This window comes from Miniopterus schreibersii (genome assembly GCF_964146895.1).
Source record: "Miniopterus schreibersii genome assembly, chromosome: 13".
NCBI lineage: Eukaryota > Metazoa > Chordata > Mammalia > Chiroptera > Miniopteridae > Miniopterus > Miniopterus schreibersii.
In genome coordinates, this window is record NC_138113.1 from 13997662 (window position 1) to 14025336 (window position 27675).

At 48.4% G+C, this 27675-nt stretch overlaps 1 protein-coding gene across 1 annotated transcript; it reads right to left on the reverse strand.

Annotated features, from left to right (window-relative positions):
- Positions 1–165: 165 nt before the first annotated feature.
- On the reverse strand, positions 166–27675 carry CAPN14 (calpain 14; the record flags this gene model as incomplete). The annotated part of the gene is made up of 21 exons (XM_081155861.1): positions 166–231; positions 5656–5711; positions 6060–6176; positions 6787–6865; positions 7496–7564; positions 8883–8947; positions 11472–11529; positions 13094–13150; positions 13637–13673; positions 14641–14846; positions 16683–16691; positions 17206–17375; positions 18406–18569; positions 19663–19737; positions 22197–22282; positions 24218–24280; positions 24852–25026; positions 25520–25656; positions 25793–25911; positions 26198–26267; positions 27481–27675. Coding segments are annotated over 21 exons (2073 nt in total), but the record flags the coding sequence as incomplete, so codon positions are not given.

A 27675-nucleotide genomic window follows, 5' to 3' on the forward strand; every position in this document is an offset into this window, starting at 1 on the left:
AGGTCCTCTCAGCATGAACAACCCCGCCACCACCGCCACCGCCAAGGCCATCTAATAATCTCTGACTTCTCCCTTCTCAAGGAAGCCGGAGACCAGGAAAAAATGTTCAGTCAACCGTCAGAGCCGCACCCAGGGAATCCCGGGCCACACAAATGGGAGTGAGGGTTAGCTCACAGGCCGGCCTTGTTGCAGGACCTGAACCAGGCCCATGTCTGCGAGTGTGTGCAAAACCTACGGAGGGTGAAAGGGTGGAAGAGTGGCCTAGGGGTGGGCCCACAGCCTGGTCCTCAGGCTCTGCCCCAGCACGTGCTGCTTACTGCCTGAGGCCGTGAGGGCTCGGCTGGGCTGCCTCTCCCGTTACTGCTGTTGGGCAAATTGGTCTGCTGCTGGGTGAGCGGAACGTCAAGCGCAGCGAAGCTCCCTCTTGGGGGAGACTTGATTTGAGGCCAATGGAAGTCAAAAGAAAGACAATGATCATTTTGTTCAGCCAAAATGAAAGTGAATCTGGAAAATGAGTCCTTTGCACCAAAGCCCTCCAGCAGATGTTTTCCAAGCAGAATTGAAACACAGGTTTCCTGCAGTGTGGCCTCTGGTTTGCTCTGGTTTGGACACCAGCTGGCTTCTCCCCTGGTGGAGTTCTGGGCCGGTGCAGCGTGGGCCCCTCCTGTGGGTTCGCACTGCTGTCCAAGGTAACAAACAGCAAGCCACAGCGGGGGAGCCTGTCTCGGTGCTGAGCAGATTGGGCCCGATCACACGAGATCCACACCGTGTCCTCTGGACCTTAGGCATGCACATTGAAGACTGGCCAAAGATGACTTAAACTTGTAAGTGGACCCAAGCAGGCATCTTTTTTTAAGGCCACCCTGTGTTCTTGGCAAACTGATCTCCAGCCAGAGGCAGGTTTAAAAGTTCTACAGTCCAATCTCCTTCAACAGCACACGTAACCCTTGTAAACTGAAAAGTGAGGGAACTGATCCAAGGCCCCGTGAACAGCTCCTCAGGAGAACAGGAAACACCAGACCCCCTGACAAGGGGAGGCCTGCTCCTTCCACCGCCCCACTGCCTCGCTGGGCTGCATGATGCCGGCCTCGATGTCTTGTAGGAGCAGGAGAAGCTGAGCAAAATGAGACTCGGGGGGACGAGGGCTTACCCACCAGGCCCCACCTTGGTCGGGTCTGGCCCAGGATGAGCCACCCCCACTGTTCACAGAGCTGTCACAACCTGAAAGCAAAAACTTGACCCGACTGGGAGGTTAATCCTTCTGGGAGGAGGAATTCTGAATGTGTAAGAGAAAACAATGCCCAAGTCCCCGGAATGTCAGGACATGAAACACGTCTTCAGAGAGAGTCTGATGAGCTTTTCAACGATGGTTTCATAGCAAAACTGTACCTTCCGCAACATCAGACGATTTGTTTTTAAAAAGGAGAATCATATGGCTCTGTAATACCTCCACTTAGCAGCTCAAATAGATAATGACTCTTCAAATAACAGGATTCATGTAAATGACTTCAAAACTGTTCATTCATTCAGTAAATCCCAACCGTGAAAGAGGCCCTCAGCTAGGCACTGGGGTACAGGGGCGAGTGGGCTGGGTGCAGGTGTATCCCTCAAGGAGACGCATTGAAAACAGAGTTTAAGACAGACACAGAAACAAATACACTGCATAAAATAGAGAACAGGGCACCAATTTAAAACTAAGCAGAAAAAAAGAGGCAAGGCAAGGAAAGTGCGTCCATGTGGGGCTGAGGCGGGTCCTGGGGCTGAGTCAGGCTGGCGGGACCCTGGTCAGCCCGGGTTTACCAGGCTGGGGGCTAAGCTGCCATCGCCTTGAGGGAGCCCTTCCGTGGGGCCGGAGCGCCATCTAGTGGTGGCCCAGCCTCAGCACATGCCACAGGCATGGATAGGAAGGTGCCCCCCCCCCCCCCGCCCCCCCCCCGGAGAAAGCAGGTTAAACTCATGAATGCCCTGCCAAATGCCAGAACCAAATGCCCTGTTATCACAGGGCACTCACCCTGCGAGGACAGTATTGTTCTCACTATTTTATCGACCCTTTAACCCCTCATTAACAACCTGGGGCTCTGATGAGTAAACCTTCTGCTGCTTCTGAGGTTCAAGTGAGCAGAGGGCAGGGTCCCTTGTCTGTTTGACTTAAGAGGAGCTTTAATAACTAGATGGCCAGTTTCCTAGAGGTCCCCAGAGCGGGGTCCCTGGCACTGGAGGCTGGGACAGCCCTGCAGGGGTCACACTTCAAGGAGACGTGGAGGAAGAAGAGGAAAGTAAACATGGAGCATGAAACCTGTGTGTTCCAGAAAAGCGGTTCCTACGAGTGACCGTATTCTTTAAAACAAAAATAAATATAGATAAGAGTTGTTAAAAATACTATGCTGCCTAAGGGAAGAGAGGGAAGCTTCATTTATTGAGTGCCCATAGCATGCTGGCATTATTTGATCTTCACGGTGACCCAGTGATGTGGACATGTTTGGCTCCATTTTACAAATGAGTAAACTGAGGTCCAATGTCACAGGGCCAGAATGTTCCTTCCCAACCTCTCCTCGTTTTCCTTCCTGTTGGGTTTTGTACTCCCTCTGTCCTCAGGACACTGGGAAAGAGGTGGTGACTCAGGACTGGGGCCAGTGACCCCTGAGGGCCATCTTCCCAGAGCTCCCGGAGCTCCTCCTCAAAGCCAGGCAGAGCTGGCCCGCGTTTACCGACCCATAACTCATGAAACTCATCTCCTCCCTTTTTCCATCATGAACATAAACACCTCTATTTCGCTGGGGAAACATCGGATTGAAAATCCCGGAAGCTAAAATCATTTCTCTAACCCAGCGTGACAAAACCAGGAGACCAGGGCCATTTACAGTCAGTGGCTGACTGCCCTGCCCGGGGCCTCACCGAGGATCTAGAAGGTTCTCTTTCGCGACTGACTTTTTTTGCAAAACATGAAAGAAGAAGAAAAATTTAAAATAGGGCTGAAGGAAGGGCAGGTATTTTAGCCCCTCTTGCACGGTCCTTTTCTTTCACCAGTTAGAGTCACTTTTCCCCTGAGATTTTGAAAGCCCAGGGCAGGGCTCACCCTGGTGTGCTCTGCCTGCTTGGGCTCGACTGTGGCCAAGCCAACCTCCTGGACTCCCCGACCTCACCTGTCTTGGCGCCTGAGGACTGATTCCTTGCCCCCGCTTCACTGGACTCCGGTATGCACACTTCCCACTTGTCTTGGTCATGGTCGACTTTGGCTTTCAACTTCAGGGCATCGCTGATGTCCACCACTCAGACCTTTAGCATAACCTCACCCTGACCCTTTGCCAGTCTATCCTGTCCCAGATATTTACTTGCTCCCCCCACCCAGGCCCTTGAGTGACAAAAGATGGGGAAGGTATATTTGGGTGGGGTGATGACTTTGCCCTTGATCTCCAGGGCTCAGCTGTAAGAGAGTTGGAGGGAATCGTGGGGGTGGAGGTCTGCTGGGCACAAGGCATCCCTGAGCTGCCGCAGTGATACAGAGACTGAGGGATGAGAGCAACACGTGAGTGGCATAGGAAGGCGGTTCAGATCACCAAGAAGTCAGACTTAATTTGGATACAGATCCCATCTGCACCAAGAAAAACCATCACACTGTATGTAGTCCAAGTATCATGAATGGGCTAATGGTACCACCTTCCCAAAACACACACCCCAAAAAATCCAAGATAGCCTTCATGGACCAATGTAGTAACTATTTAATTAAAACAACCACTTACAATGGCAGAATCTAATAACAAAGATACCAATAAATATATGGACATAAAAACCTTTTGAAGACTATAAATACATGATTATCATTTATAAAATCAGTAATACTTCATGTATCTGACAGTTTATGGCAAACCATTTTACATTCTATCATTTGGAAGAAATAAAGATTTCTCTAAATAAAAAACTTTTCTACCTCCTTATGCCATGCCTGGAAAGTGCTCCCTCCCTCTCCCACGGTGGCCATCCATCAGGCTGTGAAATTTCTTTTAGTTCTGCCAATGGACACACTTCATACCATTATTCAGCCTTCTCCATTAGTCTGCTAAGGACTTGGAAACCAGATAGCTATGTTTGTTAAAATCGTTTGTAAATTAAGAAAATTGAATTTTAATGAATGGCTGTGAGGTGCTAACCTCTGAGTGAAATGCATGGGCTTTGGGAAACAGCCCTTGTTCTGGTTTTCCACTGGGTTCTGGATTGGTAGCTGAAAGTGAGGTGTCACTATAGTTCAAAAAGTCAGATATACCCGCCATCCACTGATCAACTCTATGATGTAGCATGGATTTGCTGTTCTTCTTTGAAGTAGGTTCACGGAGGGTTTCTGGACTGATTTGAAATGGGTCTGATAGTCCATAGGTCAAGTAAACAGCCCTGTCACGTACAGGAAGCCCTTTGAGAACTCGGGTGTTTTAAATCCTCTGGTCCTCCCCCCACCCCCAAATACAATCATCTGGAGATATTGTCAGAAGACGTCCCAGTGACCTCAGATGCCAGAGCCAGCCCATCCCACGCCAATTCTGTTATTTTCTGTGTTCTTGAAAGCTCAACATATCCACACCCCATACCCAAACAGTTGAAAATTAGCCTGTGCCACCACCGATTTATAGACGCTGATACAGTTTGTCTAAGGACATGGAATTTCCTCTTCAGATCTTGAAACCTAGACTATTACCCCAAATGTGATGACACTTCTAAGGTCATTTAAATTGGACAGCCATGGAGGTAGTACAGTATAGGGGTTAAGACACCAACTCCGGAGTCATATTGTTTAGGCCACATCAGGTAACATCTCTGCTTGTGACAAAGGTGTAGCCATAGGGAACAAGAGCTGGTCTTTACAAGTCCAAGGCAATCTTTGCTACCTCCTTCCCTTTCTGCACATTGGCCATCCAAAGGGGGGATCTACAGAGGAGAAGTCTTCCCAACTGGAGGCATGGTCCTGAAGAACAGTAAGTGAGTGGAGCACAGGTTTTGTCTCAGCCAGTGGCTATGTCAGCCATATGGAGAGTCCTCAGTGACGGCAGGTGATGCTCCAGCCTTCTCAGCAGTACAGAGTCATCATCAGCCACTGGACATAATGCGGAAACAAATTATGGTCAGTTCAGCTTAACCTCTGGCCTTCCATTCAAGGTGCTTCATTTCTCAGTCACCAGGTCCCAGAGCCTGACATAGCTTGGCCTTCCCCGCCCGCCCCCCACGGGAAGCCATGGAGACAGGACATTAATGGATGGGTTGGCCAGAGGGACCACACCATCTGGTAATAAGTATAAATCGACCTGAAATATAATCAACCTTGACTCCTCGTGGTGCCTGTGAATGATGAGACCCTAGATACAGGCTGATTCCGTATTCAGTTCTCAAGGCCTTTTCCGCCATGCGTGTGCCAGCTGTGTGTGCAGGCGTGTGTCCCGACCGCGTAGCAGGAGTCCGTTAGAGCACACTCTACATGTTCACATTTATAGACCCATTCGTCTGACAGCTTTATGTGGGTATGATGAACGGTCCCTCTAATTCACATAGAGGGGACTTCTGGAGGAGCCACTCCCCAGGCTAATTACATCCGAATGATAATGCTGATGACGGTGACGATGAAGTAAGTAACCAATGGTGTCAAAGAAAACCCCAGAGTGAAAGTCTTACCTCTCGCTTCTGGAGGTATATCCCTTTGCCATCTTGTGTTAAGTTTTGGAAGACACCTGTGAAAATGCAGAAGAGAGAAACACAGCTAACATGTTTTGAAAATATTATGAACTAGTCCCTCTCATATATCCCCTCACCTGGGAACCCAGTTGTGGAACCACACGTGGCCACACTTATTATAAGTGAGCTGCCCCAAACCTTTGCCTCTGGGAAAGGCAGGGTACAAACGAGCGCGGGTAGATGCGGCCGGGTGTCCCACGCATGGAGCCAGTGTTCTCCACAGCTCCCTGGCCTATTGTTTCTGCACTGGCAGCTGTCCCCCCTCCCGCTTGAACTGGGGACAAGTGGGCGACCCCTGTGCAGGGCAGAGGGAGCCCTGCCCTCCCCCCTTCCCTCCGGCTCACTCTCCATCTTCTCCGCACGCAGCATCAAGAGGACAAAGCTGACGAAGTCCATCTGGAGCTTGGGGCCTCCATAGCGGATAAGCATCAGCAGGCAGATGTCATCACTGAACACGATTCCTGCATTGAACACGGGCTCCTGCCATCAGTGCTGGGAACCTCACATCCAGCTCCCCTCCTATGTGACACCCCTTAAATCGTCCCTCCTCTTCTGGGACCTGAATCCTGAAAGCATGGGGATCTTTTTTTATGGGTTTCATTGTGACTTGCTGAATTATTTAGTCCATTCGTTTTATTTTATATCCACTCTCCATTCCTGCTTCCTTGGGCAGCCAGCACGAGGATCTTTTTATCAAGTGGGCCATGGCCTTCAAGGAGGAGGCAGTCTGTTAGGGGTCAGGAGTGTCTGCTTTGGAGCCTGGTGGTCCCTGAATTTAAACCCCAGGCAAGTTACCTAGCTTCCCAGAGCTTCAGGTTTTTCCTCTATAAAGTGGGGATTAGAACAGGGCATTGTTGAAGATTAAATGAGTGTGGATGTGCCAACCTTCAGTCATTGTTAGTAGTGATAATAGTGATAATAATAAATGTTTCTGTTGTTTGTAGATACACGTGTTTGGATCTCTAAACGCAAGGAATAACTTTGTGCATTAGAATTACCCCAGAATGTTGTGCAACTCCCCCCACCCCCCACTTGTTCATGCCCTAGAGCACCAGGTCCCCTCGGGCCCACCTGCATACTTCACGGCAGCCCGCAGCTGGGCCCAGTCCAGGTATCCTGACCCATTACTGTCTTGCTTGTGGAAAATCGCCTACAAAGAACCAACTGTTAAGGAAGCCAGGCATTTCCAAGCACCACCTGAGAGCCCCTCTGTGGCCCAGTGTCAACGCTGCAGAGCACTGTTGGGGGGTGCAGACTCCATCAGCAGGGTTGCTGCCAGGATGAGAACATGGCAGAAAGTCCATGCCAGGATCTGACCACCTCTCCCATTTCTTCTTAGGGCTTCTGAGAAAGGGAATGATCTTTGGTTGCAGGGGATAGGCAGTCTGGGTAATCTAAGCATATTATCCAACCCTTGAAGGGTTTCCAACCTGATAACTCAGGAGACAAGGGGGAGAGTTGTAAGCAGTGATTGGAAAAGTAGGAAGGAGCCAGGTTACGAAGGACTTTAATGCGATGCTAAGGAGTGTGGACTTCCTCTGAAGGCCGTGGGAAGTGATATGACCACATGTGAGCTTTAGAGAGTCAGGAGACTAGTGCAACAGGCTCTCTGAGTTTGCGAGGGAGAGAAGGAGGTCTCACTGGAGGGAGAGTAGAGAAGACTGGATGAGTAGCTGGGTATAAAAGGCTGAAAGGGAGAGAAGCGAGTACCTTACCTGCATTGCAAGATTGCCATTTCTGCAGCATCCTGCAACGAGGCGTGGTCAAGACTTGTTCTTACCTGATAGAGCATCAGCTGCTTCCACAGGTCCCTGAATTCCTGGATGCTCACAGTACCCGTTGCATTAAGCTGATAGCAGGGTTAAGGTCAAAGCCGCCAGGGGAGTTTCATCTATGCCTCTAGGGGCAGCGCCTGGCCCTCCACACAGCAGCGTGCAGTTTATGGACAGCCCCGCTCAATGTCGGATATCTCTAGTGGCCTCCCCCTGCTGGACAGTCCGGCCCAGGGCTCCCTGGGCCTTGCTAGGAAAGGACAGAATGAGCGGAAACACAGCAGCACTGGGAGAAGTGCTGCTGATGGTGGCAATGGTGGCAATGGTGGCGATGACAACAGCTGCCGTTTAGTGAAGCAGGATATTTTGACATGGCCAATTTGATGTGATTTAAATAAAAACAGTAACTTTTTTTCATTATTGTTAAAACCAACTACACAAGGAGTCAAGTGGCTCAAGATGCTTCTTATATTCAGTCATTTTATGAAAAGTTAAAAGCTTAATGGCTGGCCTTATAGTTCGTATCTCAACAGCCTCGAATTAGAAAGACTGGGTCAACACCCCACCCTTACCGGGGGTCTAGCTCTGAGTTACTCGCTTTATCTGTGTCGCTCCATTTTCACCTGGTAGGTGAGATAGCTGTCAACTCGCCCCTGTTATGGGTGATAAGGACCCAGAGAGTCTGATCATGTCCAAGTTCACATAGCTGGAGATAAGGCTGGGGCCTGACCTCCACCCCACGCTGTCCACGCCCTCTGCAAAGTTTCTGCAAAGGCTGTGTTTTGTATTGGCAACACCCCCACCCCCCAAACACACACACTATCCATCCTGTGCCTACCCCTAGTATGGAAACCAAACTTTGATTACAGTATCCAATTAGATAGGTAGAAGGTTTGCTAGAAAAGCCACAGGGCTGGGAGCCAGGAAAGCTGAGTCTGTGGCAAGTTGCTGAACTCCCTGAGCTCCAGTTTCCTGACCTGTAAATGGGGGCAGCCACTGCCTGGTCACCAAAGAGAAAACTTAGACTCCTGAAGCTCCTGTTAAGTTTCCTGTAAACCAGGAGAACTGTTACTAACCACCACCCTGCAGCTGCCTCATTGTCACTGTCAGACTATTGTTATCAATAACTAATATTGATCACTTTTCCTAGAACAAACCTGTCCTAAGCACTTTACATAGTTTCTCCCATTTGCATTCTCACACCGATCCTACCGACGAGGCTTGAAGCCATCTCACGCTGCAGATGAGGACCTGGAGGCACCATGGGGCTGAGTGACTTGCCCAAGACGACGCAACTGGTAAGCACTGGGGTTGAGATTCAAGCCCAGGCAGCCTGGCTTCAGAGGGGACCTCTCAACCAGCAGTGTGCATCTTCCCACAGACCAGAAAAGATACGTCCAGTAGGGCCAGGATCCCCTGGCAGGCATTGAGGCTGAAGAGGGGCTTTGTGTTCCTCAGACCTATAAAGGAACAGAAAGAGTCCATGGGGCCCGACCCAGGACAGCGTGACATGGCCCTTTTCTGAATGGGACCAGACAGTGCTGCCGGCTCCAGTAGCCATCATTCATGTGGGAAGGGAAGAGACAAAGAGCCATGGATAGAGGGGAGGCTTGGTGGTGATCTCTGCGCCCAAGCTGCACAGTGAATCCCTGTGGAGAACCCCAATCGCAGCTGGTGTTGCTCACACAGTGGGGCAGAGGAACGTGGCCCTGTGTACCCAGCAGGGGCCAGGATCAGAGTCACTGGCTCTGTGAGAGAGATCTGAGAGAGCAACTTGTTTAAATTCCCACCTAAATTAGGGGATACTTTCCTTAGATGTTCTGACGATGGTCATTCAATTATCGGTGCCCACATGGGTGGCTAGCTCCCTTCAGGAGAAACTTCCAATGTTAATTCCAAAGGAAGCTCCTGTAAAACCCACTCACTTGACCTCATTCCACTTCAGAAAAGCAGAAAGGGTATTTGTCCCCTCTCAACATTTCTCCAACTGTTCCCAGGCAATATGGGTTCTAAACTCTTATCACCATCTTCTAGGGTAGACCTACGCTTTGCCAGAATCACTCTAAAATATGGTACCAGGCCCGGGAGGCGCCCTCCAGATGCAACTCGGTTAAGCGGAGTATAATGGGTCTATCACTTACAAAATTTTCAGCCTGCATTTTCCAAATTATGTTCCAAGGAAGATTTTCTGCACAGGAAGGGTTTTGAGTTCAAACAAATTTGAAATACTGTGTACCTATAAATGCTTTTCTCCATTCATCAGGCACCTTAGTACATGATAGGTACTGAAGGGCCAACACTGAATTTTTGTTTAAGGCAGAATTTCCCAAGCGTAATTGGCCGCAGAACCTAATCCCTTCCACTTCATGGAACACTTACTAAAACCTCTTGGTTTCTAATGTTTCTTGGAACACAATTTCAAAAACACAAATCTAAATGCTTCCATTAAATAACCTGAATCTGGGTTAGCTTCTTTAATAGCAGCAACTTAAAACTATTAGCTCATGCTAAGCTCGAGGTCACCTAAATCAACCAGATAGCTTTCACATCAATTGCCACAAAAATGAGGTCTCTTCAACCAATTTTTTAAAAATAACAAAATGGTAGTTTTGAATGATCCTCCTGTCTCCACTTCATCTTCTTGGTGTGGGCACAGCTTGTAGCGAACAGTCTGAATTTCAATTCTGCTGCCTGGGATGTGACCCCTCCCAGCACTGTGCCATCTGCATATCTGGTCAACCTGCCTTCCTGTCTGCTCGAAACCTCTGAGAGAAGCTGAGGAGGTGAAGGGGGCGCAGGCAATGGCAGAATCCAAAGACTGTCTTCTACACATCTAGATAGTCACCTATACCAGAGAATTATCCATCTGGTTTTATATTTATATAGCTTTTGGGAATTGTGATAAGACTTGTGAATACATCTCATATTGCTACTCTCCAACCCACACCTCATCATTTATCATGGGAGACTTTCCCAAAAACTTCACCAAAATTCACAGTATTTCCCGGATCTATCAAACCAGAACCCCTCTCAGAGCACTAAATGGAAGCAATTTGTCTGTATATTCCTTGGAAAAACATTTTGCATACTTGTGATCAAGGCATTTAAAATTTTTTAATGTGCACTCTTCTAGGTAATTTCCTGGGAATTTTTTTCCAGAGGGGGAGATTCTTCTGTTCTATCATTTCTAGAGTCTCTTCTGGCTCTTGTGCCCTAATTAGGCTTTGAGAAACCATCTGGAAATTATTTCAAGGCCTGAGTTATACAATACCCTGGACTGTAACTTGTTTGGGTTTGAAGTCTTGTTTTCATATAAAGAAACAGCACTCACATATGTTAGGCAGGAAATCCCCTTTAATTTTTTGGCTTAGTTTTTTTCATTTTGAAGTTTATTTTCCTCCCTGGAGAAATCATGTTTTTCTCACTCAAAATATACTTATAAAATAATTTTATCTTTCCTAATAACGTATCCCAGGCTTTATCTGAAGGCATCCTCACTACCCATTTGCAGCCCTCTTAGGTGCTGTGCTCCCTCCTTCCAGATCTTTGCAGGTTGATCAATTTAAATATGAATTCACCAGAGAGCTCCCTGGTGGGCTAGTCAATATTTAATATTTATTTGCCCTTTTGAGGAAGTGGCTACAGTTTCTCCACGTGGAATTTATGTGCCAAAAAAGAAGTACTCAGCTATTCTTCTCAAATTAGGAAAATAGCAGAAATCTCCATTTTCACTACCATATGTCTCCATGCTCAAACTATGCAAAAAAACCACCACCAACAACAAAACACCCTATTTTCCAAGCTGTGTAAATTATTTCACTGCTTTGTCAGACCACATGACCCACCTTAGTATAAGACACAGCTGCTCAGGGGACCAGCACACAGCAGTTCACATGTCCCACCAGGAGAAAGAGAAACAGACCCAGAGTTCAGAACAGTTGTGTCCCCTGAGTCCTGCAGGATGGATGGCTCTGAAGTACTCACCTGACCAGGTCACCTGGTTCAGAATCTTCTGCAGTTGAGCTGCATTTATTTCTGGATACTGGAGTGAAAGTAGGGGGACAGGAGAAAATCGTCATTGTGGGAGGCTCCTTAGATGCAGCTAAAGGGGGCTGGGATGTCCACTCCAACATCTGCTCAGCATGGCACAGATGCCATCTCTGGGCAGAATAAGTGACACTATTATGTTGCACATATGGAATGTAACTAGTCATGCAATTAAATCTGGAATTTCCTAAGAACTTTTACAATAGTTTTTAAGTGGATGCCAAGCCCCGAGCACCCCTGCAGGGCAGGACTCTTAAGAAATAGACCAGAAGAGAGCAGTGGCTTTCAGACTGGGCTCTACTCTATAGAGAAGCTTCATACATTGAGTAAACAATTTGGTTTAAATTTTACTCCTAAAATTTAATTCCAGATTTTAATTTTAGATTCCTCAGAAGCAACTCTTTACATTAACATTTAACTTTAAAATATGTTAACAAAATACAAAGATCACAAATTTAAACTTATAAAACAGATACATATTCATAATATACAATTATATTAAAATATATTTTTCTTGATTTTAGAGAGAGAGGAAGGGAGAGGGAGAGAGAGAAACATGGAGAATCAATTGCCTCCTGCACACCCCCTGCTGGGAACTGAGCACACAACCCAGGCATGTGTCCTGACCGGGAATTGAACTGGCAACCTCTCAGTGCAGGGATGACACTCATCCAACGGAGCCACACTGGCCAGGGCAATAATATGCAATTTTTATCTTTTCATATATATTGGGATTCTCTATGAGATTTCATTACATAAAAGGCTGGCAGCAGAAAATATTTGGAAACCCCTGGAGTAGGAAAAAACTTTTATAAACAACACATGTAAAATTCTGACATATCATTTCTGGCTACATTAAGCAAAACACCAGGGGTGATTACGAGAGAAGGTGGGAGGGCAGGCAAGATGTTAATTAAATCCAGAGCGTTACTAACACGCTCTTCCATTTTTAATGAAATCGCTCTGATGTCAGACCCCTGATTTCCAGTGTATTTCTTGCCCTATTTCCAAATAGATTTAGTGTGGCCTGCCAGTTAGGGACAGAGTGGCCTCCAGAGCCCTATGCCCACCCCGCTGGCCTTCTGGTCTGTATCAGCCCAAGGAAAGAACTCAGGGGGACCAGGTGTGTCACCCTGGGCTCTCTGCCTTCCCAAGGTCCTCTTACCAGCCCCACCCCCTCCAGGAAACCACCCTCAACCTCTTTCTCCCTGGGCTTCCCTTAATAGCCCTCCCCAGACCCCCAGGCTTGTCATTGCCAGGCCTCCCCACTCCCAATACTGATTTCTATCTCTCCTGTATTTCATTTTCTCCTACAACTAATCAATGTAGCTTCCAAGAACAGATATGCACTTTACAGGAGCCTTCTGGGGACAACAGCTCCACTTATTTGTCTACAACCTTGAGGACTTGAATAGAAAGTGGCAGTTTGGGGAAGGGGTAACCTAAGTGACAGTTTACCCAAAGGGTCAGGCAGTCGCAAACACACACTTCGCGCAGCTATCTGCTCCACTTTGCCGCCTGCTCTGCCTACTTCTGGCCGCCACACCTCTTCAACTCACCTTCTTAAAGAGTTTGGTGAAGGCTTCGTCGTGACCTCCAGTTTGGTCTACTATTTCCTAAAGGGACAGACAGGCCGAGTTATCCACCCAGATATGTGAACTCTCATGCTCACACTCACGGCACATGGCTCCCAGGCCTCTGAAATCCAGAAGTCTGACCCCGAGCACTGTCTTAAATTTCCCACCGCAGCATTCACACAGCCCTTATTTCTCCAGTTCTCGCTGCCTTTGGGGAAGCAGTGAACAGTGAAACGGGAAAAGAAACAGCAGGTAGAGAGAAGCAGAAGAAGGTAAAGGCGTAACTCAGGCACCTGGGGCTCTGGGCCCTCAAGGACAAGGACCTGACCAGAGGGCAGTTCTCTTGGTGCAAAAACAGCAAAACCTGGGTACTCTCAGGGCACAGTAGATAATGTAGCACACGTGCCACAGAGCAGGGTCTGCAAGATCTGAGGACCTTCTCCCCAACCCCTGAACGTGAGGGCGAAAGCCACCGTCCTGCTTTGCAAACAGTCCCAGCCCTGTGGAATCTACCCGACTGCTTACCTTAGGGAAGACAACTCCAGAACTGCTGCCAATTTCACTGAGGGAAAACAAAAGAAAGAATTCCTTCTTGGGCATCATCTGGGGAAGCTTTTGGCCAATCTTCTCCCTCCCCAGAAGTTCTTCCAAGTTCCCTAGGTGATGCACCATGTGGGAGTGTCCAGCTCTCATGCCTCACCTCCCGTGTCTCCTTGAAGTGTAGGTCCAGCCACATGGCAGACACACTGCTTGTAACTCCCCACACCACACACCTGGTGCTGTTTCTCACCTCATGCCTTTGCTCATGCCAAGCCCTCTGCCTGGCACCCTCTTTTATTCCCCCACCCCACCCTCATCTGATGATTCGTACTCATATTTTAAGATTCTTGAGATCAAGTCAAACTACTGATGGCCACACGTGAAGGGAAAACAAAATGGGATTCTAAGCATTGAAGAGCTCCTATGTCAAAACAATCACAGGCCAAATAATAAGTTTGGCTGGGATGTGTATGTATTGATTTACCTCCACACACCATTGGTGTCTGAGCCTGCTGGTTGATGACAGCCTCCCCTCATCTGAGCCATCCTGTGCATCCCTTAGGAATCACCACCTTCCAGAGGCCACCCTTGCTTTCCCCAGGACCATGGAAGGTTAGCGGATGTTCCTTCTTGATGCTCTTCTAACACCCTGTGCACATAAATGCTTCTACTGGACACAGTATAACAAAAATAACTGCTCGTGTGACTATGTCCTTTCCAGACTCGAGCCTCTGGAGGGCAAGGGCCACGCCTGTCCTTGTTCTGTCTTTTTCCCTGTAAGGTCTAGCGGAGTGTTCATGTATCAGTAGGAGAGCGGGAGGGAGATGGGAAGGATATTCTCCATGCAGAGAGCCGTCCTGCTCTCCTGTTCTCCCGATCTCTCTTCTGTGTTGGCCACAGAGACCCCATCTGCTGCCTTCTCCACCTCCAGCTCCCGATCCCCCCTGGCCCGAGTGGGCCTGACGTCCGGGCGAGGCCTGTGCCCTTACTAGAAGATGTGCTTCCTGGAGAAGACCCTGAGGACAAACTCCGACTCCTGGGAGGCCTTTGACGTGCAGGGCACGATGAGGTACGTGCCTGGCTCCAGCCACAGCTCCCGACTCACTTCCTTTTGTGCGAGAAATGCCTCAGGAAAACTCAGGGGATTATTTTGCAAGAAGAACTCATGGGGCAGCTTCTTCTGGTCGTCAAAGAACTACAGGTGGAAGACAGAGGGCACAGTTGAAGTGATTACCCCAGGCTTGTGGCCAAGAGCCAGGAGGAAGGCGGCCTCTTATTTGTCAGATCCAGCCTGCCCCAGTGGAGGGTGGGATAAGGAGTGAGGAGCTGAGAGATGAACACAGAACATATCAACAGTGGGCACCTTTGCTGGAACCCTCTGTGGGGCCGAATTAACACTTATCAATGGATTTGCCATTACATTGAAAACAACATCGTATACAAAGGGATGTGAGGAATGTCACCGGGCCTGCACCTTCCAAGTTCAGTCATCTGCCCAAAGTCACCCAGGTAAAAGTCCTATCCAGGAGGGAATTCAGGGCAACCAAGCTCCAATGCCCATGTTCTTTACACTTCCTGAGGCTCACTCATGCACGTGATACAAGTTCAAGGTTGATTAGGACATGATCGTGGTCACAGATACAGATGGACCCCCAACCATCTCCCCGCCAACAGCCTAACAGCTTCATACAGATAAGCTGGACATTCCACGTCATCTCGGTGAAAGCAGCCTCATGGGGAAGGAGGCCTGGACAGGAGCTCAGAAGGCCTGAGTCAGGGCTCTGGTTCTTACGCCGCCCGGGGCGTGTTTTATCTTATATTTACATTCTCTCTGTCTCTCTCTCTCTCTCCCTCCCTCCCTCCTTTATTGCTCCCTTTTTCTCTATTTTTCTCTCTTGTTCCCTCTCCTCAGGGCTGTGGAGGATCCTTTCTCCAAGTGTATATAGAGCTGTTAACAAAGACACGAGCCATCCAAGTAAAGACATATTTCAGATTCCACTCAGGGCTGGGGAAACAGGTGTATGTGTGCTCTCTCTTATCAGACAACGAGAAGTAGAGAACCACCCTGTTGCCATTTTTGCCTTGGCTTCTAGGAATCACAGAACTAAATCTTATAATCAGCCGTACCAGCTGTCCCATGTTTAGTTTTCCTGCTAGAATCAACTGTTTACTTATCCCTCATTTATTTATTACTTTTTTAATTGTCTTTTTAAGTTTTTAAGCGGCTTGTAGTTTTGTTCTGTTTATAATTTTATTGTAGGTTGACCCAAAGTCTTTTTAGAAATAGTCCTGATAGAAATAATGTTTTCTTTTTAAATTAATAGGCAACACTGGGATCACTCAGTGTTCCCACAGGAGGAAAAATAATAATAAAGTGACCCAAGACACCCAATGCAAAATGGTTTCTTTAGAAAAATCCTTTTACATTGTTGAGTCCAATCTGAGAAAATTAAGTTTTTCACTCCTGTGTTCTTTGGGAACCAAAATAATAACTGCCACCCTGCAGAGGCTGGGGTGCCTCATGCCCTCTTCACCGACCCCTCTAGGCTGTCGCTGCACCTGAAATGCAGAGCTGTTGTCCCCTGCCCGATTTCTTTCCCATTTTCTAATCCTTTGTCCCTTGTCCCCAAGGAGGTTGGCTGCATGGTCCCCTCATGTCCTATGTAATAGATCTATTTTATTGTGGGCTTCATAACTCAGGCAAGGCTGTGATTTACCAGCCTTCCTGTGCGCTGACAGTCCTCGATATTAGCCCTAGGCGTTTACGTAGGGGTTTAATAAATTCTGAGATTTATTGGTTCTACGCCAGGCTCAGAGACCTCCCTGTGGAGGCATAAGGATTTCTTGGGGCCCTTGGGTGGAAAAGAACAGCAGAAGCTCTTTACTTCCCCACACACAGGCGGCTGGCATTCGTGTCGGACATTCTCGGAGCTCCTTGTACGAGGCTGCTGCGGTCAAGCCGAACCTCACAGGGGCCTGGCCACGCGTGACGTCACGCCAAACCAGGGCCCGCGGTCAAGGGCGAACTCACCTTGCTCATCTGAAAACCAGACCAAAAAGGGACCTCATTAGTCTGTGACTCCAGCTCTTTCACAGGCACAAACTCGCATGGAGGCTGAGATACAAGAAGACTCTACCCAGAGACCCCTTTGCCTCCCACAGGACCTTCTGTTCCCGTCAGTGACATTTTATCCCACCAACAGGAATTCTGGAAAAGGGGGAGGGAAGGCAACCTTGGCTTTTTTGGAGGAAAAAGGAAAGCAGCATTGATTGTAAACTACGTGCCGGGCGCAGTGAGAAGCACTGCCACGTGACCTTTCACGCTGCCCTTCATATGGATATCAGTGTCCCCATTTCACAGATGAAGAAACTGATGCTCCGTGCAAGCAGAGGACTTGCTCTAGAGCACATATTCATTCCTAAGGGACAGAGCCAGGATCTGCACCCAGGTCTGTGGGGGGACAGATGTGAATGGTGAAGAAGACAGGAAGCGAGAAGAAAGCACAGCAGCTGGAGACCCGGGGTGAGGCCGTGTGCCCCAGAATCCCACCTACCCTGAAGAGGTAGAAGCCGATGGCGAGGTGAGGCTTCCGGTTGCGATGCCGGTGCCTGGGCTTCTGGAGCAGCGACACGAGCACACTGCAGGGCATCAGGAACACTCTGTCCTCCTGGGGCCTCCAGACGGACAGCAGGAACTGCGGGTTCTTCCAAAATGTGTCTTGGGCTGCAAACAGCAAGGTGAGACAGGTGCTCGGCCCCCCTAGTATGCTGCTCCCCAAACACTGAGAGGTACACAGACCCAGGGCTCCCGCCTCAGGATTTCCACCTAGAGGTTCATCTGGACGGAGTCGGGGCCTCTTCCACCTCAGCTCTATCCACCCTCCCATCTCACTCTGCCACCCAGGTTCCTCTACAGACACACGGACTGAGAGTTATTCCCACCGCCGTAGCCCCTTTGCCCAGGACAGTGCCAGGCACAGACTTCAAGGCCCATAAACATCTGTGGCCTAAGTAAGTGACTATATTAACTAACTGGGGAGAATGTGCCCATGGTCCCAAGGGGATCTGCATTTTAAGGGAGCCAAGCCTTAATTTGAGGTCAGCTTCAGCTTTGGGGGACCACTCTGGAGGGAGGGATACGCCAGAGTTCAGGCTACCGGGGCCCTCCGAGGTCATACCCTGCAGCTCTTTCCTTCCAAAGGGACCACTCACTTCCTCTGTTGTGAAGAAAGGGACCCAGTCACCAAAGCTTCCATTCTGAGAATATAGACATGTTTGGCTCCTGTAATTGATCACCTGGGAATCCTTATACCTGCCAAACTCTAGGTAAGGAGGGCCTGATACATATAACTGCTATTTCAATCTTGCCTGTTAAGGGATAGCTGCTTCAACCTACCAATCACCTTGTCTGAAAACAAAAACAAGACGTAACCACCCTTTAACCATGCATTGTGCCTGGGGCCTCCTGACTCTAATTAGGAGAAGGCGCCCCCTGGAAAGACACAGCCCCGACAGGCTGACAGCCTGACTGAGATGGCCATGCCTTTGTGCAAATTAGGGCCTCATTTCCCAGGGACACAGTCCAGGGCCAGAGCAGGCAGCTTGGCCAGCAGACCTCTTCACCCCTCAGCCAGATGACCTCCGCAGGGTGCAAGCTGCACAGCCATCCACGGTGGCTCTGCCTGCATCCTACCCTCGCCTGGAAAAAGCTGCCACTTTAGATCCAAGAGGCCAGCTCCTGTGTACACACTCACCTTGGTACAACTTTATGGGGCCACCAGCTGTGGTCCCCCTCTCCCATCTCCCCTCCTTCATGGTGTACGACCACTTCTGGCCCACCTCGTGGCTCAGCAGGCCTGGGGTCAGTTTACAGATGACCAGAAGCTTGAAATGTACTTTAAAGTCCTTAAGTGTCATCCTGGAGAGGAAGAGGGAACAGTACAAAGAAAAATGAGATGGTGTGTAGTTATCAGGACCAAAGGAGGGGATGGGACAAAGCGGCAACCTCCCAGCCGCCTCCCAGGCTGGGCGCCCAACCTCCACTCCAGTGAGCAGCGCGGCTCAGGCCTTGGACATGAGAGTGGGGGTGGCTGGGCCAGTGTGAGTGTCCATCACAGGCCGGTGGAGCCACCGAGAAACCCTTTCCTGTGGCTGGAGGCTGCCCGAGCAGAATGTTCCTGTTTTGCTGGTTGCACTGATAAAGCTGAATTAAGGCACTGATAGCCAGTCAATTGATTTATAGACATTAAGCAATCAGTTCTCAATGCTTAACAGATAAAGATCTTCACTCCCACTTGCTAACTTTGCAATCAAGGCTTGCTATCTGAGCTGTCTGAGGCTCAGTTTGCTTATCTGTAGTGTGGAAACAATGGTATTTGCAGGGATCTTGAGTTCAGTGGCTACTTCAAAAGAGAGAGGGCCGGGCCACAGCAGTCCCAAGAGGATGGGCAATGGAGAAGAGGAATTGTGGGAACAGGGTGGAAGTTAATAGTAAGAGTGAAAAGCAAAGGGAAAGGGGGACAGATGGGTCTCATGTCAGACACCCAGAAGCAGCAGCAGCTCAGGGCGGTTGGGTGGCCTTTCCTAATGAGAGGTGTCAGTGGGAGTAGTGCTCTTTGGCTCTGGAGGGCACGGGTGAGGTGGCTTAGAGTTTGGCAAGACTCTGCAGTCCGTTCCTTCCTCATCGCCTTTTCAGGCCAGGAAAGGCACAGGCTTGGGATGGAGTGAGCTGAATGACACAAGAGGAGAGTGGAAGTCGGGGAGGAGGTGGCTACCCCCACACTGTGTTCTGAACATCAGCTGAACCCCGGGCCAGTGGTCACTGCCCTTGTCACATACTGTGACTGTTTGTTTGCAGGGGCTGTTTGCCCTGTTAGACTGTGAGCCCCTAAAGGATCTTCTTGATCTCTATATGGGTGATGCCTGGCATGCATGAGGCACCCTATAATATTTGCTGGGTGGATGGCCAAATGCCAGCCAGGGCATTTGTCCCAAGTCCTTGAGTCAAATACCAAAATTCTCCGTCATTATTTTTTCTCAGCAGCGCAATCTTCTCCTTGGGGCTCAGCTGCTCCCATTTTCTTGAGCTGAAAACAGAAAAGAAATGTTTTCATGGGAATGGAGGGATTGGGGAGGACATGTGAGAAAGTCTTCATAAATGCTCTATAGGGCTACTTATTCCCATTTCACACTGCCTTTGCAGACAGTGAAATCCCACATCCTGTATTATAAAAGCAACATGGACCATAATTCATCATTCACTGTGAGCCAAGTTCTGGGCTAGGCTCTTGATGGGCTTTATTTCAGTCAAGGCTAACTACCTTGCAAGGCATGGGTTTTTATTGCCATTTTAGAGATTAGGAAACTGAGGTGAAAAGAGAGTAAGTCACTTGCTTGAAGTCACAAAGCTATTAAATGTCAGAACTAGCATTTGAACCTATATTGGAGTTACTTATTTTCAAAGTCCATCATTTTGGACTTCTATTTCTGGGCATGAGGAATAAAGCTTTCCTGTATCACTTTCACATCATAAACAACTAAAACTGGGACAAAATATAAGGAGCAACTGTTTTCATACATTAGATAGCAGGCAGCACAGGACTGTGACCCCAAGAGGAAGGGAACAAATGAGGTGAGTCCTAACATTGCCTAGACTCTGCCTGAAATGAATTCTCTGGGCAGTGATGCAGAAAAGTGGAACCCAAAAGGAATCCAGCAGTGTTGCTAAGTGCAGGAGACAGAGCCTGGTATTCAGGGAGGCCAAGTCAGCTAGGATCTGCTGGGGAAAATGCCTGAGAGAAGGTCGCTACATAAAGAAGGAGCTCCAGAGAACTTCACAGGGGTTCCCTTGAGTCTTTGGCCAAAATAAAATCTGTGCATACATTTAAAAAACACACACACAAAAAAAAAACCCATGAGACTGGGCTATACACAGAAGAATTTCCAGAGTTGACACAGGGCTGGGAATCATTTGAAGTCCCACCAGCCAGAGTTGAAAGACCTTGTTGACTGCATGGGGTCTTTAGTAGAGATCCCAGAGGGTCAGCACCTTAATAGTGAGGTCAAATTATCCCTGAAATAAAGGTTTCTCTAGCTCTGCCTTAAAAGTACATTAAAACAAAACTTCAAAATATCAAAAATTATCCCTAGGAAATTTAAGTACCTGCCAGATAAAGCCCAACCTAAAGGAATGCAACAAAATTCAGCACACTCAGAAACTAAAATGTACAATGTCCAGCATCCAGTAAAAAATTACCAGGCATATAAATAAAAAAAGTAGAAAATGTGATCCGTGATGAGGAATAAAAGCTGTTAGGAGAAACAGACCCAGAAATGAGAGAGATTAGCAAATAAAGACATTAAAACAGCTAATATTAACATGTTCCACATTCCCAAGGTTATAAAGGGAAGTAGAAGATATCCTCAAATGGAATCTCTAGAATTAGAAAATGCAATGTCTCAAGTGAAACATACACTGGATGGGGTTAACAGCAGATTAGACTCTATGGAATAAAAGCCCATCATTTTATTTAATCTTCCCCACACCTCTGGCTCAGACAAATGAAAAACCTTGCCCAAAATCACACAACTAACAAAACCAATTTAATTCATCACCCATCTCTAATGTAAGTACTTGTTCTTCTATGAAACAAACTAAAACCAACATCATGATGCTATATTTTGATAACACTTTAAAATTTATGTCTATCTTTGGATGTATTTTCCACCTAGACCCAGTTCCTCTGACAATTCTTTTTATTCGTGTATAACAAACTGAATGCAGCACATCCTATGAGGAGTGGAATTCAACTTATTTTCCTGAGCCTTCATTTCTTCATCTATAAAAATGATTAAGCGATCATGGATATGGGGACATGTTTCTGTCCTTTAACATGTCATAGAGAGTCAGGTATTATAAATCTTCATAGCAAGGGGGCGAAGGGCTTTACCACTGGTCTCCCTTCCTGCCTGCGCCCTGCAGCGAGTCTGCAGTCTGTAAAGCCCACATCCCTACAGGGTTGTCTTTAGTCAGAAGCATCCTAAGGTCACTAAGTAGAACCAGAATGTAGGGGCCAATTTGGATCTGTCTACCTCCTACTCAACAAGCCCAAGAGTGCATTGAACCACGCCGGGGGAAGGACACTGGACTAGACAGCAAAGACCCTGATTGAATCAAGCCCCAAGACCTTAAGTAATTCACTTAATCTAAGCATCACTTCCTTCATCAGTAAGATGCGGATAAAACTACCTACCTTAAAATAGCATTATTTGGAGGATTAAAGGAGATAAATATTCAAAGGACTTAGCACAGTGCTGGCAAGCTCTTAAAAACATTTAACTTTAATTACTACAATGAATGAGAAACCAATCTCTGTATCATTCAACATTCTATAAGTGAGAGAGATTGACCTTCACAATCTGAAAACGTTCCGATCCCGCCCAACACCAAAGCAGCACTCGCTTGAATCTGTACACAGGTGGAAACCTCCTTTGCGGCCTTCACCTGCCCCTTCCTCACAGCCCCCAGCCAGTGTCAGAAGCTCACCTGTCACTCCAGTCCCCCGTCCATTCCCCCTTCCCCCAGGGGTTCCGCAGCTTGACTAGATATTCAGGTTTATGTTTGCAGGTCACCTGCACAAAATGAGAAGCAGTTTAGGTGGCGGGGCCGAGTGCCAACTGCAAGTGCTGCAGATGCCTGGGTGAGATTCGTGCCTGCAGATGAGACTTTCAAATAGAAGATACAAGGCCCCTGAGAGTGGGCAGAGGAGAAAATGGCTCTGCTGCTTACTGGCTATGAGATGTAAGGCGAGTCATTTAACCTCTCCATGACTATTTCCTGATCTTTAAAATGAAACTAAGAGCCTGGCTGGACATGGCTCAGTGGTTGAGCATCAACCTAGGATCCAGGAGATCGTGGTTTGATTCCCGGTCAGGGCACATGCCCTGGTTGCGGGCTCGATCCATAGTTGGGGGCCTGCAGAAGGCAGCCGATCAATGACTCTCTCATCATTGATGTTTCTATCTCTCCTTCTCCCTTCCTCTCTCTGAAATCAACAAAGATATATTTTTTTAAGTGCACAAAAAAATAAAATAAAATGAAGCTAAGAGTCACACCTGCTATGAAGGACTGAATGGTGGCCCCCCAAAAATGTCTACCCAGAACCTGTCAAAGGGATCTTATTTGTAAAAGGGTCTTTGCAGGTGTAATTAGAATTAAGAATCTTGATATGAAATCATCCTGGATCCAGGTGGGTCCTAACACCAGTGACAAGAGGGAAAAGGGGACAGAGACACAGAGGAGAAGGCCATGTGAAGATGGCCGCAAAGGTCAGAGCTATGCTTCCCAAGCGAGGGGATGCTGAGAGCCACCGAGACCTGTAAGAGGCCATGAAGAATCTCCCCTAAAGCCTCGGAGGGAGCGAGGCCCTAGTGACATATCGATTTCAGACTCTGGCCTTCAGAGCTGTGGAATAGTAAACTCTGTTGTTTTAAGCCACCCAATTTGCGGCAATTTGTTATGGCAACCCTAGGACACTGATATACCTACCCAGAGGGAAGTTGTGAGGATTGAGTGAATTTGCATTTGTAGAGCAGTTAGGAGCATATTCAGCACATAGTAAGTGCTAAATTTTGTCAAATATTGTTAAATAAATATAAAACTAAATATAAATATAAACATATGAATATTAACAAAATACAAATTTTGCTAAATAACTATGAAAATAGATGTAAAGTTCTTAGTACACACACAGAAGTGATTGGCAGATATCTAGGAGGAGGGAGAATTCAGATGCGAGCTGAGTTCGAGGAATCTGAAACAGAGGTAAAAGGAATTGGAGGACTTTTGGAAAGTGAGGCTTTCTAGAGAATATCAGAGGTTCTTTAAGACTGAACCTACTGATTTCTTATCTCCACACTTTGCATATGCTGTTCCTTCAGCTAGGAATGGGCTTTTCTCCTTATACAAATCTACCATCTTTCAGGGACCAACTCAATGTCACCTCCTCTAGGAAGCCTTTGAAAGTCTTCTCTTCTACCTCAGCCCCTAAAGCCTTTCACCTACCTATGCCTCTTCTCTCAGTTTCCATATTCCTCCTTATCATTTTCAGATATGGTTGGTCTTTATACTTGACTGTAAGGTCTCTGTCTGATTCCTTCAATGCTTAGTAGCACTCAAAAGGTGAATAGCAATGGTTTCAAGAAAATTGGGAGGCTGTTGAAAGGGGGCAAGTGAGAAAGAAGCAGGCCTTTGGGAGGGAAGACCCAGCTGTAAAGGCTATCATGGGCAGCCCAGAGCAAAGTGAGGCTCAAGGAGGGTTGTGAGGGGTAGATGGCCAATCAACTGGGGCTTCCCTCGGAAAGAAAGGTTGGGATGATGCAGTGATGGTGGCAAAGGCTGGACTCACCACTTCACCCCAGAAAATAGATCCAGAGGTATGGGGAGCCTTACCTTTGGCTGGCCCTGGAGGACCCACCAGGGAATTTACCCCAGACTAGACACAGATAATAACAGTCACCAAGATGACCCCAGGCCTTTGGGAGAAGCAGGGGTGCGGTTCCACCCACCTTCCTGATTCCTATGACAGTATAGGCGTGGCCAAGCACCAGCCCGTTCTCCAGCGTCCTCTCATCCTGTGGAGACAAGAGAGCACCCATCAGCCCTGCTGAGTACGGCTGCCCACGAGTCATGGGGACCTGCTGGCTGGAGCAAGGGGCTCTGAGGAGGGGCGGAGAGACCCACACTGCACTGTGTGACCTTAGGGTCTTCATAGCTCTTCAGCACCCACAGTCTCATTGGAGTCTTTAAGTCAGGGTGCCACTCTGCAGGGATTGTAACCAGAGTCACTAAGCTGTTACGTAAGGTGACCCAACGGCCGTTAGTGGAGACACGGCCGAACCCAGGGCTCCCTACTCCAGTTCCATGTTCTTGGCTGTTATTAAATTAGAGAGTAAGGACAAGCTGTGCTAGGAAAATACCCTGTATGTGGTTGACACTTAACTGTCAGCTCCCTTCTCTGCACGCTCTCTGTGTTATACAGTGGCCTGTCTGCCCTGAGGCTGCTCGGGGGGAACATCGGGACTGCAGGTGCAGGGGTTGGTGGAAGTTTTAGGGCTCACACTGAGGTGAGAAAAGCAACTGATGATGAAGAGGGTGGGAGCAGGGAAGGAGGGCGTCCTGCCGAGTGCAGCCCAGTCTCACCCCTGAATAAGTCTGGCAGCCGATGAGGGTTCTGCCATAGGTGGCTCGGGTTAGGATGTCCCAGAGGTTTCCAGGGGCTTCTGCCAGGTTGATGGTCACTGTCACCCCACCGGTGAAGTCCAAAAGGGCGTCAGACACCTGTCCAAGATGCAAGTCTTCATAGGAGCCACAGAGCCTGCCGGGGAAGAAGTAAACATAGGAAGAGAAGGGAAGGGGCATTTATACTGCAGCCTGGGATGGTCCAAAGGAGCCTTGGTGGGTTACTCCCCGGGCACGTGTCTGCTACCCCTCCCTTCCAACCCTGGGCAAAGGAGGAAATATGTGCTCAGAGTTCTTGTCCCTGTTAACAACTCCTTCCATGAAGGAAGGTAAACTCCTGAACACTGGTTCAGATGGGGTGACCCCTACATAAAAGACTCTGGATATGTCATGTATATTCAGAATCCTGCCTCAGTATCTCACTTCACAAATGTTACCTGCCTCCTCTTGCCTCCCTCTACATTGATGAGAGAGACAGAAAGAGAGAGAGAGGGAGAGGGAGGGGGAGGGGGAGAGGGAGGGGAGGGGGAAGAAGAGGGGAGGGAGAGAGGGAGGGGGAGGGGGAGGGAGGAGGGGAGAGAGGAGGAGGGGAGGGGGGAGGGGGGAAAGATTTCTCCTGGTTGTCTTACTTAGCATAGGCCTTTTCCAGAAGAGCTCCCCAGAACAAGTTCTTGTAGGTGGAAGAGACAAAGACCAGCTGGCCAGTTTCATCCACGGGCAGTCTGTCATCTATCACCACAGGAACCCACTTCCCAAAGTGCCAGAACTGGAAGGAGAGAGGGCCCACTGGTGAGTGAAGATTATGGTGGAACATGGTCAGCCCAGGAGGCAAAGACATAACTCTTCCAAGAACTTTCTTTCCTATGTCCCCACCCAGGCTGGGGCACCAGGAGGACACTCACTCGGAACTGGAAGATGCCAGCATACTTCTCAGTGAAACTCTGATTCAGGGGAACGACCTGGCTCAGGATGTCCTGGTGCAAAGTCAGAGCTTGCAAAGCAGCCAAGAGCCAGCAGTCACCTAGTCCAGACAGCACACAGTATCTGCATGGATGTACTGCACGTGCATGCACATTCTGCAGGTGTGTGCATGAATCTACGGAGGATTTATTGCATGCAAGGAATGCCTGGTCCCAACTGCTATCCTTTCTGGACTTGTAGCTTCATTTAGGAGAAGGGAATTATATACTGGTGGCCATTTCCCCCACTGGAATCTCTGGATTCCCCTCTTTCTCACCCCTCCCTGCTTTGGCCAAGCCAGGCTCCCAGCTGCCAAGTGTCTGTCTCAGGGGGCTGTGCAGACTTACCTATCAATCCCTGGCACAGATCCAGCCTTTTGGCCTCAGCAGAATAGAACTGGGGGTTGCTGATCAGTTCCTGCAGGGACAGATGGAATTGTCTTTCTAACCAAAAAGAAGCTCCTGGAGCTACAGTGACCACTGGGTCTCATATTCCCAAATTGGCCTTATGTGACATCGATATAGAATACATATATGAAAGCAAGGCTGATCCAGAAAATCTGGCATAAGTTCTGTCCACTGTATTTCTCATTCCTTCTTAAAGCTCACGTGAGTCAGGTCTTGGAGAGAACACTCTGTAGACATTGAGAAATAGCACTTGCACCAAAAAGCGCATTTTCTTGGAGTTTCTATTAAAAGTGGAAGTACCTCTTACAGGGGTATTCTGTTTCCTAGAGGTCTTTCCATGCATATTCTCCCCCTGCTCCTCCTTCCTGCCCCTAATCCCCAACAGAACGGCCTTTTGGGCTTTTGGGGCTGAGATGTAGCCTGGGATGGAGAATGGAGGGTCAGGGGGAAGGAGGGAGGGGTATCTCCACTCCATGGCCTGCACTAAATCCCTGAGTCTTTGGGGGCACAGTTCACTCAAGGTCAGGTGTATGACAAACTCTGTCAGCAGTTCCCAAGATTTTCTGGGAGTAGACTCATGGCTGCCCTCTGTGTTAGGAGGCTCACTTGAGCATCTTACACATAGTAGGGACTCGATAAGTCTGGCTTTGATTGGATAGCTGATTAGGGCACAGAAAAGGGGAGAATCTGCAGCACAGGTTGATTTCACTGTGTTCCAGGGCATACATGTAAATCAAGTCTAGGGAGATGAATTGCTTTTGAACACATTGAAAAGTTTCCTTTTAAAGGAATTGGTGATGCATTTACAAAGCAAGTAATACTTTTGTAAATTGATTAATAGCCTCTTAATTTATATGTTTCACGAGTCCAATTTGGGGAGAGCGGCATGTGAAATGTTACGATACGTCCCTCTGGCAGATGGCATTGGCTGTGACTCAGGATGCCTTGCCCTCTCAGGTGAAGCTAAACGGTACCTTGCTATGCTTTTGGCTGCAGTTGCTCTGTGTATTTCTCACATGAGGGGGAGCTACATCCCAGACCCCTCGCAGGATCACCCCAGGTTTTTCCTGGAAAATGGGGATGTGGGGTCTTACCCAGCTCCCTTCTCAGGGGGCTCAATGACAGGAAGACCAGGTATCTGAAAGCCCTGAGCCCTTGGGAGGAAGGGCTGGGTGGCCACGTTTTGTATGTGTTGCTCGGCAGCCCCCTTCCTACCCTCTTACCGGTGGCCTCCTCCACCGCAGGCCAGCTGGCAGCTTCTGCAGCAGATGCCTGCTGCCGATGGAGCTCAGGGTGGCCGGGAAGCTGCTGTCTTCAAAGAGGCCGCCGCCCCTCAGGCACCTTTCCCGCAAGGCCTCATAGTCCTGTCTGGGGAGCTGTGAAGAGGCCCCCACCAAGTCCTTCTGCCCCAGGTTCCA